The sequence below is a fragment of the Seriola aureovittata genome, chromosome 13, assembly GCF_021018895.1.
Source record: "Seriola aureovittata isolate HTS-2021-v1 ecotype China chromosome 13, ASM2101889v1, whole genome shotgun sequence".
Classification (NCBI taxonomy): Eukaryota; Metazoa; Chordata; class Actinopteri; order Carangiformes; family Carangidae; genus Seriola; species Seriola aureovittata.
In genome coordinates this window covers 11,108,502-11,122,834 of record NC_079376.1, presented here as the reverse complement: position 1 = coordinate 11,122,834, position 14,333 = coordinate 11,108,502, and the positions used below count along the sequence as shown (strand labels likewise).

The following is a 14,333-nucleotide window of genomic DNA, read 5'->3' as shown; positions in this document are numbered from 1 at the left end:
GAGCTGTGGATCATGAAGAAGAGAACTGGTAAAATGGACAACAAGTGAGAAGTTTATCATTTGAACTGGGTTGGGGTGGAGAGAGTAATGGAAACTGTGTGTGTGGGGGGGGGGGGTCTGTAGGATGAAGAGCAGTGAGACGCATGCTGGCAGCTGCCCGTACAACTGTCACATCCTACCGCCCGCCAGAAAAGCAGAAGGAAGCCACTCGTCATCACCGTGACAACCAACGCGTGACAAGAGGAGGAAGGAAACTTATCCATCAAAAAGTGATGCAGGGATGAGTGCACATGTTCATATTTCTGTCCACACACACACCGACACACACACACCGACACACCCACACACAGACACACACCAACACACAAACACACACACACACTCCTCCAACTCCTTCATATTTCATTTGGGTCATCAAGAACAACTGCCTCAAAGAGAAAATCTCTGACTGAATCTCATGCTTCCTCCACTCAACGACATAATAATGTATTTTCCTCGTAATGAAGTGACTATAACCCCCCATAGGGTTAATGTTCAGAACACACAAACAAACTGAAAGCACAAGAGGACAGGAACAGCAATTCAAGTGTGAACTAAAAAAAAAAGAAAGAAAAAAAAACACCCCAGAGCCAGAGACTGTCACACTGACACTGAAAGCAAGTGTCTGGTTTTGCTGTAGACAAAAGCATGAATTCATCTGAAGGAAATTAACCTATAAACCAGAAAATAGGCTACTAAAACATAGAGATGTTATTACACAATCTAAAACCAAAGAAGCTGACTGTGATTAAAATTAGATTAATATCACCCAAAGCTCTTGTTGTATTCTACATTTGTAAATACACGGAATATTTCTGCTGTAAACTGTCAATATCTAAATCAAATCAAATCAAATCAAGTTTATTTATAAAGCACATTTGCAACAACCGGGGCTCACCAAAGAGCTGTACAATAAAATACAACAATTAGAAGCACACAACATAGAAATAGCTAAAATGTGGTGCGTCAACTATCTCATGGTCTGAGACAGACCATGATCTTCCAGTGTACTGGAAAACCTGCCTGATGGATTTCTCATTAACTATAGGGTCAATAGGAACAAGACCTGTAGCCAAACATATCAAGCAGCTACATCAACCAGCTAAAATTGCAGACTGATGGTATGGGATCACAGGAAAAAAAGGCTGAAAGGAAGGCTACTGTGTGTCCTGAAGCTTTGATGCATGAACACAGAGCATGGCCTGGAAACTATGTGTCCAGAGCACCACCCAGTGGTTGATTATTTGTTCAGTTAAAGCTCCCATTGAAAGGAAACAGATTTTGGGCTCACGAAAATGTAAAATCCACCCTCAAACACATGAAATAGTTTTCACAGTTTCACCATTATTCTATGATAACAATGTTGCCAACGTGAAAACATTGTGAAAATGTGAAATGTGTGCTCATAGTGATGTACCTACAGAGAATTATCACCCAAATCTGCAGCTCCACACAACTTTATGGAGCTTCATAGCAAGTTTCCCCTCACTATTTAGCTCACTAACCAGCCCACAACTGTACAAATCGGATTTACTTTTATCACTCTCATAGCATCATTTTCAGTGTAAAAGCACTAAAAACCAACTGTACACTACCTGTTCAGCACCACATGGCACAACACGTGAACATAGCCAGATACGTCATTCAGGACTTGAGAGAGACCAAAAAACAGCTAAAAAGAGTGATTATATACTCCATCATAGAGATGAAGTGATCATTAATCCAACCACAGCTTATTATTTGTTGTTATTTATTTCCTTATGTTGTGTAATATACCAATGAAAATGTACATGGGATGGCTTTTCTGTGCTGCTGAATTGCTGAACTGAACCCTCCCCAGTAAATAGCAAGACTCTCCCAGTTAATTTTTATTTTATCTTTGCACAACAGCGTGATTATATTTTAGATCATGCTCTAACAAATGCATGAGGAAGTACAGATTTATGTTTTTGTTTGAAATTATTTATCAAAGGATAACTGTAAAATAATGAGCTAATTAGTTCAGAGTCCCTTTCCCCTCTTTTTCCCTCTCCACACGTCTGTAGCCTGTCCTGTTCATTATTCATCTTCACAAACCAGCTTCTTCAACTGTTGGGTGGATGCTGCCACCTAGAGATCAATAAAGTCAATATTCATAGAGGGGGTCATTTAAGTATAACATGAAATATGTTATTTGCAGTTGTCCATGTACATGAAGGAAAATATTGACTTCTGGGATAATATTACACACATAACGCACATTTCATCCCGTTATTTCACTGTCATCTACTGGCAGGAGCGGCACAGTAGTGTCTCTGGTGAGAACCAACACGCATGACTTTAGCCAGCGGTACAGGCAGAATAATGAATGAGTTATGAATAATAGAAGAATAATGAAGAGTAATGACTTGGGGGAAAAAGACACAGACATGCACACACACACTCGTATGCACACATCATGCACACACAAGAACAGCCATGGATGATTATACAGTATCACTATTTATCTTCTTCTCAGAGAGAAAGAGAGTGGTTCCTCTGTCCCCTCTGGTGTACGCAACTTCATTAAGAGGAAGTCACAAATGCCTGCAGGGCATGTGGAGAAACAGTGTTGCATACTATCTCTCTCATCTACAGCTGCAGAATAGAAATAAAAACAATTCAGGAAATAGAGGTGTAGATGACATGAGCAAAAATCCATGTTTGATGCTGCTCTAAAAACAATAACAAGGTTAAAAATAGCAAGGTTTTAATGCTGCATAGCAATATGACTTATGTTACTATTTATCTTTATATAGTGGCACAACAAAAACTGTAACTCTTGGCTACTATACGTACTAAGTAAAGCTGACTAGATATGATTGTAAAGTGGGCTTCAGCTCACAGAAAAAATACAGATAATTGCTGCTATAGTTGGAGTCCTGCTGAAGGTAACATTTATAATAAGGGCACAAATCACAATACTTCATACATGGCTCATGATGAGTTAATGCACTGACAGGATCTATCATAAAGTGTTACAAATTATCTCTTTGTGGGCTATGACGAGTTCTAATAAAAGAAGTCATGTCAGCAGAAAAAAGTAAGAACATCTGCTTAAGCTACTGTATTCAAGTAACTTTTAGAGGAAGTTTTTGTTATTGTGCTACTTTTTACTTCTTCTCCATAGAGGGAACTGATGTGCTTATTACCCCACTTGTAACACCCTTTTGGAAATATTAACCTGCACAGTAACCAGTCACTATAGCTGTTGTTTTACAGCTATAGTGACTGGTTACTGTGCAGGTTAATATTTCCATTACAATGATCCTTTAATACAATGCATTAATAATGCATCTAATAATAATGTAATACTACTAAATGACACTGGTCATTAGGCATAAATACTATTTTTACATTTAACATTTTTGACACTTTTTTGATGATAATATTTCAGTACTTGAATGCAGCATGTTCATTTATAATTTAGGTGTTATGATTATTTCAGTTAAAGTTATATACATATATTGTGTGTTACTACTGTGTGTTATTTAACTGTTAAGTGTCTCACAAGACATTTATTGTTTGGTCTTATTGCAGTAGGATAAAGAAGATGTTGTTTAGCTTTAGCATCAGTTTCGTGATACAAGAAAAACCACATCCTGCATTGTAGGGACATGAATGTAAGGTCTAATTTTGTTCATGCAATGTGCGAAAACAATGAGCAAAACAATACCTCAGCTTTAATTACATGGATTAGTGTGGCAGAGGTCTACAACTTCTTCATATATAGATGGACGAAGCCTAGAAGACATCACCTATAGGTTTCTGAAGAGTGGTTTTGAAGCTAAGAGTGGACTGCCCCGCGGTCGCCATCTTGCCTGATTCTGCCAAACTCCCAGCTAATGAAAAACAGGCAAAGAGGTGGGGCATGTGTGTATCCAAGACCTTAATAACTATGGCAAGCATACGCTCCCGTTAGCATTGTTAGCACTGCTGAGCATCTGACCGTTTTGCTGGAAGGCAAAACCAAGGCTACGTAATTCACTTGCTGGCTAATTAGCTAGTTAACAAGCTAAGCTAACAAGCCAAGTATGGTGAGGGCAGACACTGATACCTGCTAATTAGTGCTAACATTAATTGAACGACACTAGAATTTCACTTACCTCAGAAAGCAGGAGCACGGGCGTCCTCGCTCGCGTCCTCCTCAATTAACCGCACAGCAAACCATACTATTAATCCGATATTTGCATGACAAATCTTCCAGTTGCACCAACACGACAAACAAGGCCGAGAGGTCACGTTCAGTTACTGGCATCAGCTGATGTGACACCTAGCAAACACCGGGCAGCTCGTCAACTGTGACGGCACCCACCTGTCAAACCGGCCACGCCCTCGCGCATAACTTTGAGGCCTAATTAAATTGAATTAAAATAAAACCCACCTCCGTACAGCTGTCATGAAGGGGGAAATCGACTGTCGAGAACAAAACTGCTTTTGTACAAGTCTGTAAACATTATTACTTCTCCTGAAAAGTTGAGAGGCATTTAAACATGGAGAGTCTATGGGGATTGGAGCCAGCCTCAAGTGGCCATTCGAGGAGCTGCAGTTTTTGGCACTAAAATGTTTTTTTAGCCCCAGAGGTTTCCACTTGCTCAGAACTTGGTTTTTGGTTATGGTTAGAGATTACACACAAGTTATGGTAATGTTATGGTTGGGCTTCATCATGTAATACTTATGGTTCATGATTCAGTGAGAAACATAAAATGGATGCACAAGTGATTAAAATAAGTAGCCACGTGTAAATATAAGCAGTGGCATAGCACAAAAATCTGAGCCTTGTACATATGCAACCTAAGGTGGAAAGCCATATTACTTTTGGCCCCTTCACTGAGAAAGAATTACTGTATTATTGTCTGTGACAACATAGCATAATAAAACATTAGAAGCTTAAAGGCTCAAACCAAAAATGAAAACTCAACTCTTGAGGTCAAACTCAAACTGACTGACTGGTCTTAATATCAGAGTTAAACTTTTATGATGCTGCTGAAGTTTTACTTGCATAAGTTATGTTTGTATACACAATAGTAAAAGTGAAAAAGCTGAAAAAAATATTGGATAAAACAAGCATCTTAAATTTGTACAAAAGGCTATTGTATAATACTTGTATTCAAACAAAGCTTAAAGCTAGTGTTGAAAGCTAGCTCAGTTTGTTTTCGACATCCTCAGTAACATGATCAGCTCTAATATCATTTTAGGCACATAATGTATTTATGTCAAAGTATTTGTTCAGCCAACAACAGTAGTTCACTTATAGTGCTAATAATGTAAAAAAAAAAAAAAATTCAAGCTTTTTTATAAGAGGTTTTGTGACCATTGCTGACCACAGAGTTGAATCAACTTCTCTGACACAACAAAAACATATTATAAGCTTTCCAACAGTCATATTTTTTTGCAGCTCTTGTTATGAGATTATACACCTTTTTGTCATTTTTTCCATCCTGTGTGTTGGTTTCATTTGCACATGAAGCTTAATATATTGGTCTTTCAATTCCATGCCTTTAGCAGAACCACTTTCTCCTCCTGACCCACTCTGGCCGCCAGTGAGCGTTTGCCTCAGGTGAGAGGTCTGGTGTCAAACTGTCCAAAACCAACAATCTTGGCTGTCATCACAGCCTGAGCCTGAAGGTGACCACCGTTGGAGATATGAAATGTTTGAAACCAAGTGTGTTGAGTGTCTGATAGACTTGCCCGCCAGCTCTGACATTCTGACATTTAAAAAACCATTAAAAGTTCTGTGGAGTCTGGTTAACTGTTTTTCCTGCAGGTCATAAATTGATTGACAGAGTTAAAATTTTACAAATTGAGGGCTGTCATGGGTGAGATATAAGTTTAATTGTGACTATCTTTATGCAAATTTGTGCATTTGTTAGATGGGGGTCTATGTTTTCTATATTGATAGTTTACCATTTTCCTGCTGTTTTAATGCCATACCAAGATTCCCAATAACAAGAGGTGGACCCACTGCATACTGCTGCTTGCCCGATATAAAAAATTGGGGAATGTTATTTATACAGTGCATTCAGAAAGTATTCGGACCCCTTTTTTCGCATTTTGTGATATTGCTGCCTTAAGCTAAAATCATTTGTATAATGACACCTGGTCCAGAGCACCATGGAACTCAAACTGGGCTGAAGGTTCACCTTACAGGACAATGAGCCTAACCACACAGTCAAGACAGCGCAGGAGTGGCTTAGAGATAACTTTCAATGTCCTTGAATGGCCCAGCCGGAGCCCCGACTTGAACCCAATCAAACTCTGGAGTGACCTGAAAATGGCTGAATATGAAATGACTGTGAAAAAAGTTAAAGGGTCTGAATACTTTCTGAATGCATTGTATTTCTGTGCAGCTGTTTTGTTGAATACTTGGAAAAAGGAACTTGAAACTTCCCTTTCTATTAATTTCCCGGGGGCACACTTCCTTCATTCTCACCTGTGCTTTGATTATTACTCATGATATATTCTTGTTCCTGTTGGCCTGAAGGGACTGTAGCATATTCTTTTTTGTCATCTCAAAACAACATGCTGCTTGGATTTTTTCTGCTGTTCTTCTTCTGTGAGAGCACAGGTAAGGACGTTTCAATTCCTGAATGCTATAAAAGAATCCAGAATATAGGTTTCAAATTTATTTGTGCTTCTTGTTGTCTTTGCAGTCACATTCTCGACTACAAAATGGCCTATTTACTTTACTTCCCTGAACACACCTCAAACTACAATGACAGGTAATACAGAATGTGATTCTTTAGCTGTCCAATCAAATTAAATTGTTAAACACAAGACTAATAGTCCACAATGATGCTGGTACCTCTGGGAGCTTAAACACTGCTGTATACTGCACAGCAGTGTTCTGAGCTAAATGCTAATGTTGATATGCTGGTTTAGTTAGAGTTTAGCATGATAGCAATTTAACATTTGCTAATAAGCACTAAACATGAAATACAAATGAGGCTGATAGGAGTGTCATTAGTTTTGTAGGAATGTAGTCATAAAACAAGCTGAAATTTTGATTTGATGATGGTGCTGCATAAAAAATTTAAGGAATCATCAAAGGTATAACAAATCATTCAGTGGGGGACATGAATAATAGAATCAAATTTAATGGTAATCCATCCAATAGTTTTCAAGACTTTGTTAACCTCATGGTGCCCTTAAGGAAAGATGAGGGGATGACCAAAGGTCTTCATTCTCTGGGGAACATGAGTGTCTGTACAACATTTCATGCCAACCCATTAAGAAGATGTTAAAATATTTCACTAGTTAAGTGAAACCTTTGACCTATTGTGGTACTAAAAGAAAAGTCAGAGGATCACAAAAGTAATTAGGATTCTTTCTTCCCCCAAAGTTGTTGAGATATTTCAGTCTGGACCAAAGTGGTGGGTAGGCAGACCAACAAATAGACATTACCATATCTAGAACCACACTGCTAGTGTAGCTGATAATTTGTGCAATACCAAAATCTTCTGTCCGTAACTGTTATATCTCTACTTGTTTCTTCCTCCATCCATCCATCATCCTTCATTCTGTATCCGTCACATAACGGCTCACCCCCCACCCCCCATTCCCAGAAATGCTATCTCCGCTGCTGGCGGTGGCCACACCAGACTACCCTGTTGCAGCAGGTCAAACAGTCAACCTGCACTGCAGTGCTTTCTCCATGCCGTCACTTGTCAATTGGTCCTGGCAACACCTAGAAAATATGGCCTGGCAACAGGTGGGCAGCGAGATGGACCTGACCCTCACCGAGCCAAAGCAAAGTGGGCTGTACCGCTGCTGTGCTAAGACCAAGTTATATCAGGTTGTGAGCCATAACCTCACAGTCTATATCATCGACATGCAGCCAACAGGTTGGTGGTCTGTTTGATTTGCTGCATATTTGAATGAAAACAGTGTAAAATCATTATAGGTCTGCACAGCACTTCTGCAAAGCATTTGTTTTTAGTGCCAATGGTTTCCATTTGACTCCTCATTAGTCAGGACATTAATGACAAAGAGTATACTCTGCACGTTCCCAAGGCTCTCAGCTCATAGTTTTGATTTCATGGGCTACGACTTTACTGTTTTGATTGACTCACACAGCTCTCACTGAGTTGATTTCGGCCACAGCAGGCTATGGTTCTCAAACTCACCGTAAACTACCTGCCCAGTAGAAAACAAACAGGAGACAGTTAGAGACCAGCTGGTGGAACATTTACTAGATAAAGAGCCAAAAGAAGAAGCTAAAAGAAGAGTAAACATTGGGCTTGAAATACCACTCCAAGTGAATGCTGATGTTGTTCCGTAACTGCAGGGCGTGTAAATGGAAAATTGTGAAAAAGTTCCCCATGTAAACTTCAATGGTGATGATATGTTAGTGTTTTGTTTACAGCATGTTTCTAAGTTACTCAATTGTGGGTTGAAGTTTGGTTGGTAAAGAGTTGTTACCAAGACATTTAATCAGTGGAAATGTTTTACAGTGACCTGTATGACACTGCCTCTGTATTTCCTGAAACACTTTATGTATATATACTGAAGTTTCTTTCTTTTTTTTTCCAGCTAAGACACATATATTGGTATATCTGCACTAGGCTAATGTCATCCAATATACTGTATATCAAACAGCTAACTAAAAAAGTTTTTGTTTGTCTTTTTTCCAAATGTTTATCCATTTACTCTGACACACAACGAAAGCCTTTCACCTCCAATTCTGTGCTGTTTCCCCTACTGAAAATAGTGGGTGAGAATTTAGGAATAGCTGCCATCGTCCTTTCTCTCCTGGCCTTGATCATCATCCTCACTATTCTGATTTGGTTGGGCTTGCAAAGAGTTGGTGGCACAATGACCATCTCTAACACTGCAGCTAAAGGTAAAGAACACCATAGAGCATTTTACTGTTGGATCGGATTTAAAGCAAATGTTCTCAGAATCATTTTAATTTCTTGGTTTTCTTAAAGGTTTTCCAGGACCTGAAAAGGCACCAAAGTAAGTCTTGCCAGGAGAATTATACACTAACAGTTACATTATTGTCTGTACTTTGTTCACATGCTGTAAGACAGCTGTGTCAGAAGGATGTACGTATTAACTGATTGCATTTTTCACCAGGGGAGATTTCCCACAGACAGAAAGCGATGGAGATGTGTACATGAATTACACAAACACCAACCAAGCCTACACTAATCTGGACCCAACCAATATGAGTGGGGATAATGTCTACTCAAGTCTGTCATGAACACCCAAAGGGAAGGTGGAGACGTGCAATAAAAAGAGGAAGAGTGACAGAACATTTTGTTCAGCAGCAGATTACAGTTCGTTAATATCTTGCATGTACAGCTCAGCGTCATGTTTAACCTGACAGAGATGGTTTACCATATGCTGTGAAGTTTTTCAGTGTGTGCGTTACCTTGAAGTGTATGCTTTGTTCGATTTAATCTAACCTCACAATCAACATTCACCATCTGAATGTGGTAAAAAAAAGAAGACACACACATCTGTAGTTCTAGGTATGTGGAAATGTTCCCACCAAACAGTAACCCTCCCCTTTCTCTTTATACTGGCTAATAAAACCTGTAATGTCTACAAAGATGAATACATGCCTCCCTGTTTATTGATAAGTCAGGAACTGACTTTGATTTACTTTAATTATCACAATACAGCAAATTAAATCCACAAGTAAAAGTTTAATTACAAGATTATGTGATATGATCCCAGCATATTTTCCTTTTGAAAGATCAAAGTAACACTACAGACGACAAGATAACCAAAGCTGTTCCACAGAATAAAAAAAAACAAACATATCTCTGTTTTGCAACAGCAGGTAAGATCACAGTATATTTAAAATCATAGTGCAAGTACATATACAGCAGATTTAAACAACTTTCTTCATTACAGTCAATCAGGGAATCTTGTTTTTTTACCATGAAACATAGATGCAAACTTACATTACTGGATGCCAGAGGCAAAACAGTACTCAAACAGTATTACCTCTGTTCCCTGTTTTCACAATACCAGATAAACCTGTCTGAGAAAAGCTAAAAGAAAATGAATAAATAAAAAGGAACTTCTCTGATGCAAAACTACAATCTCATTATCATTGTATTTTACTTTTACTTATTTTACTTATTTTATTTTACAGCGCCTACTGAGCTTAAGTGTGAGAAGCTACTTCTTTAACACCCCAGGAGAGGTCATTAGTCTCAGAATATATGTTTGTTGCTGTTGACTTCCCTCCTGTTTTTGGCGCCCTACTTTATGCAGAACAACACCTGTGTGAGGATTTAAATAATGTGCCTGGTGTCTCCACACTTAATTTCACAAAGTGATAAGTAACCTTCATAGAGTCGTGTACTTCTGCTCACAAAACTTCTGCTTTTCAGTTTGAACTTCTCACAGGAAGTGCATAAGGCCTGCTGCAACTCAGACAGTTCCTGGACAGATATCTGTCTGAGACCACATTAAAGTTTCGTAACAGAGACCCTGAGGGCGAGGAGCCACGAACACATTGCATTGCATAAAACCTTAAACTGCTCACAGTTCCAGAGGTGAAACAAAATACTGTATCTTCAATTAGCAGCAACAAGGGAGGTGAGGTCTTTCACACACAAGTAACCGATATCTACATTTTTATTTCTATTACAAATGTTTGGATCAATCCTTTTCAGGTTGTTCATGTTCGCTCTGAACTTTTTGGCTCTGATTCCTGCTGTCCATAGAGATCTGAGAGGTGACCGTGTGTGCGCACCGTTCTCCCTTTCCTAACTTTTTAATGTGCTCCATGATGAACCTTCTAAATTTCCTTGTGGCGAAAAAGTAAACTACAGGATCCAAAATGCAGTTGAGGCCCATGAGAAGCAAGGTGATCTGGTGTGCATCGTTGAACACCTGAAGAGTCCTCTGGTCCCAGTCCACGTGGCCCCAGCCCTGTTTGATCTGCAACACCGCTAGTGTCCAAAAGCCTTGGATTAGATGGTGGGGCAGGAAACACAGAGCAAACACTCCCACCACTGCCAGCAACATCTGGAGAGCCCTCCGTTTCACCCCTCTGGGTCTTATCGTTGCAAAGGATGGGGTCCTTTTGGACTTTCGGGGTTTAATTGTTGAAGACCTGAATTCTGACTGAGGAGTTTTTTGAGAAAGTAACGCTCGAGCAATAAGGCAATTGCACACAACAACAAGAAAAAAGACAACAAAAAACATTCCAATTATTGCAAAATGAGTGGCGGCCACTGTTTTCTTCTCCTTATCTGTTTCGTTCTGGTACCCCTCGAAACAGTGAGTGACATTGTTCACATCAGTGTTGGTCCCTGGAGATACCAGAGATGGAATAGCCATCACTACCGTGAACATCCAGATGACAATGCACACAATGATCCCACGGCGCCTGTGGTCCGAAGAGGCCGCATCCAGCGGGCGGGTGACTGCCCAGTAACGGTTGACACTGATGGCTCCGAGGAAGAGGATGGAGCAGTAGGTGTTGATGAAGAACAGCGACCCTGTCAGCCGGCACATGAAGTCCGTGTAGACCCAGTTACCATGACGACTGTAATAACCAATCCAGAAGGGAAGGGCGCACACGAAAAGGAGATCAGCAATGGTCAAGTTGGTCATGTAGATGCGGATTTCACCCATGGCCTTGGCCTCGCGGAGGCAGCGCAGGACAAACAGCACGTAGATGTTCGCAAAGAGGCCCAGGATGAAGATGATGCCATAGGCAACTGGGAAGAGGATGTAACGAAATTCAGAATCCAAGAAGGTTGAGACATTACTGGCTGTTGAGCCCAAACCAGGGGTTCCTGTCATGCCCGCTTGTTCTGTGGTTGATGCCAACATTTCCACCTGTGGGAGACAAAACATATAAGCATCAGTGTAACAATAACATACAGCATGGTGGCGCTTTTAGTCTAAATCTGTGCAGTCGATTGAATCAAAGCTGTAGTCTAAAAGAGTTGAAGGGGGTTAGAAATAAATATGTGTGTGTCAGTTGTAAGTTCGGTCTGAAAGTCTTAATATTAGGAAGGGGGTCATTGAGGGGGAATTGTTTGTGGAGTTGCTCTTTAAATTTCTTATTGCTTATTGCAATTACATTGTCTGAAACACTTGTGCAGTTTTCAAACATTAAGAGCAATCACCATGATTTTTTATACACCTCATTTGTCATGCACTCAAAACGTTTAACTATTAACTTCCCCCACATGACCCCCACATGACCCCCACATGACTGTCAAGGTACAGTCAAAGGAACTGTGACAGCGTAGCACCAGATGTTAACATTGTCTTTCTGTGGTGTCAGAATAACATATACTAACTTAATAAAAAAGTCAAATATCCTATACAGTCAACTAAATAAAATCATGGCTTACAACCAAACAGGTTTCTCACTGGCAACGGTCACCTTTCTCTTATTTATGTCCCCTAATCACAACAGACACATCATATGAAATAACAATGCAAAACTGAAAATACGAAGGTCAAAACATACTCATGTAATTTAGGAACTTTTTAGAAAAGAAAAAACATATGTACTGTAAATCATCTCTTACTGAGCACGCAAACTCTCCTGATCACAGCATTTCAGATCATACACACACACACACGCGCGCGCACGTTGACTCTTCCTGTGTATTTTCACACATTATTTCACATTATTTTCACCCCCTCCCGTGTATCCATTTTGGTAACCAAGACTAACTCAATGCATCATCGGTTCATTTTAAGATATTTGTACTACATTTGACTTGAAGCAACAAGAAATGGATATATTGTTGTGAGAACTATGGATTAGAGATTTGCACAGTGTTTGACAATCATCATTCGACAAATGTGTCAAAACTGAGAAAAACACATCAAAATGACTGGAACAATGCTCAAAAACTGCTTATTTAACAAATATTTTATTTACATGAAAGAGGTGCTGTTATCACCTCTTTCATGTAAATTATGTGAATTTCTATTGTATCAATATATCGATAAAAATCTGAAATCAAAGTGAGTAATGTCTCAGAATCAAAACAGAAAGGCACAGACCTGAGCAAAAGTTGATGATGCCACTTGATCCTTGGACTACACCATGTTATAAATGAACTGCCTTTTGAACTGCAGGTGTAAAACTTCCCAAGGCTTTAGAGAGGAAGACACTTACGATAAATCTGTGTCTCTGCAGCCCACACCAAACAATGTTAGAAGGCGGGTGTTATCTATGCTGGATGTCCATTTACAGTAAAACCCGCCTGCTCTTTTCTCACACTCCCCTGAAGGAAAATCATCAAATAAGGCAGAGACTTTTGCAGAAATCTATCCAGTTTATTCAACAGAACATGCTTGATGAGTCACTTATACACAGTTGTATTGTCTTAAAAATGATCTATTTCAATATTGTGAATGTTTGTTAACGTTTTTAAAATGAAAATGTATTTTCTCTGTGAGTATGTTAGTAGTCTGTGTTGTCTGTAGATACACGCAACATAAGCAGATGCCCATGGTATGTGATGAAGAAATGGAAGAAGTGAAGCAACATCAAAAACGGAAGCAGGGACCTTATCTTGAGCCTCCCTTTCTGCAAAAGGAATTGAACCTCAAAGGGAGATAAAAGCCAAACTGTAACGATATGACAAATCATATCATCATTATTATATGTCATTTTTACATTACATGTCATTAAACCACACCGACTAATAACCGACTAATTTAACCACAATACAATTCCAAAAGCAATCACAAGAAATGTCTATTTTTCAAAAGCAGAATTACTAAATATTAAGTATTATTATATGGTATGTATTAAATGTATTGCTTTTCTCTCAGCAATAGCTTTTCTCAGTGCTGTATCTTTTAATTGATAACTTAATTGCTAATGATTAGGTCGCAGCTCATTTGTGAGTTTCAAGAAACTCCAACCTTTTTTTTTTTGGTTTTGTTTTGTTTTTTGAAGGAAAAATAATAAAAGAGCAAATTATAGGATGTCGACTTACCAGAGTGCTTCTTCTGCTCTAATATCGCTAAGGGTGTCAACACTATGAATGCCTCCGTAGCTCTGAAATACATACAAAGTGCTGTTTATCTGTTCGACAGGGTGTGCCACGATCAGTGGGAGTGGGAGTGTTTTAGGTCAATACGAAGGAGGTGTGAACTTCTTACAGCCTTCTAGGGAAAACCCCACATGGTGCAACCAGTCGGCCCACTCACATGCTTTGGCGTGTTACTTCCTGCCCGTCAAAACGAAAAGAGATGCCCACTTTGGAGCAATCTTGGAGTTTTGCGGTTGGTTTGTATTTCCTTTTCATAGAAGTGTGTCTTATTATTCTGAG

At 39.3% G+C, this 14,333-nt stretch overlaps 3 protein-coding genes across 4 annotated transcripts in view; 1 reads left to right on the top strand and 2 right to left on the bottom strand.

The window, feature by feature from the left end:
- Positions 1–4,263, bottom strand: part of pacrg (PARK2 co-regulated) — a 187,357-nt gene extending 183,094 nt beyond the window's left edge. The window contains exon 1 of the mRNA XM_056393305.1: positions 4,164–4,263. The gene's annotated coding sequence lies outside the window, so the exon portion shown is untranslated. The remainder of the gene's footprint in view (positions 1–4,163) is intronic.
- Positions 4,264–6,526: 2,263 nt separating this feature from the next.
- On the top strand, positions 6,527–9,619 carry LOC130179694 (uncharacterized). Of its 2 annotated transcripts, none has more exons than XR_008829313.1 (6): positions 6,527–6,625; positions 6,711–6,779; positions 7,623–7,901; positions 8,725–8,899; positions 8,988–9,015; positions 9,136–9,619. XR_008829313.1 is itself a non-coding variant. In XM_056392663.1 (6 exons), the coding sequence occupies exons 1-6, from the start codon at positions 6,580–6,582 to the stop codon at positions 9,260–9,262; spliced, it is 681 nt and encodes a 226-aa protein (XP_056248638.1). In that variant the 5' UTR covers positions 6,527–6,579; the 3' UTR covers positions 9,263–9,619. The 2 variants fall into 2 exon arrangements, 1 of the variants encoding a protein (XP_056248638.1); XM_056392663.1 differs by having other exon boundaries at positions 8,768–8,899.
- Positions 9,620–9,690: 71 nt separating this feature from the next.
- Positions 9,691–14,104, bottom strand: ptafr (platelet-activating factor receptor). The gene is made up of 2 exons (XM_056392662.1): positions 13,998–14,104; positions 9,691–11,865 (listed from the first exon to the last, which is right to left on the bottom strand). Exon 2 carries the CDS (start codon positions 11,857–11,859, stop codon positions 10,678–10,680), a length of 1,182 nt encoding a protein of 393 aa, XP_056248637.1. The 5' UTR covers positions 11,860–11,865; positions 13,998–14,104; the 3' UTR covers positions 9,691–10,677.
- Positions 14,105–14,333: the final 229 nt, after the last annotated feature.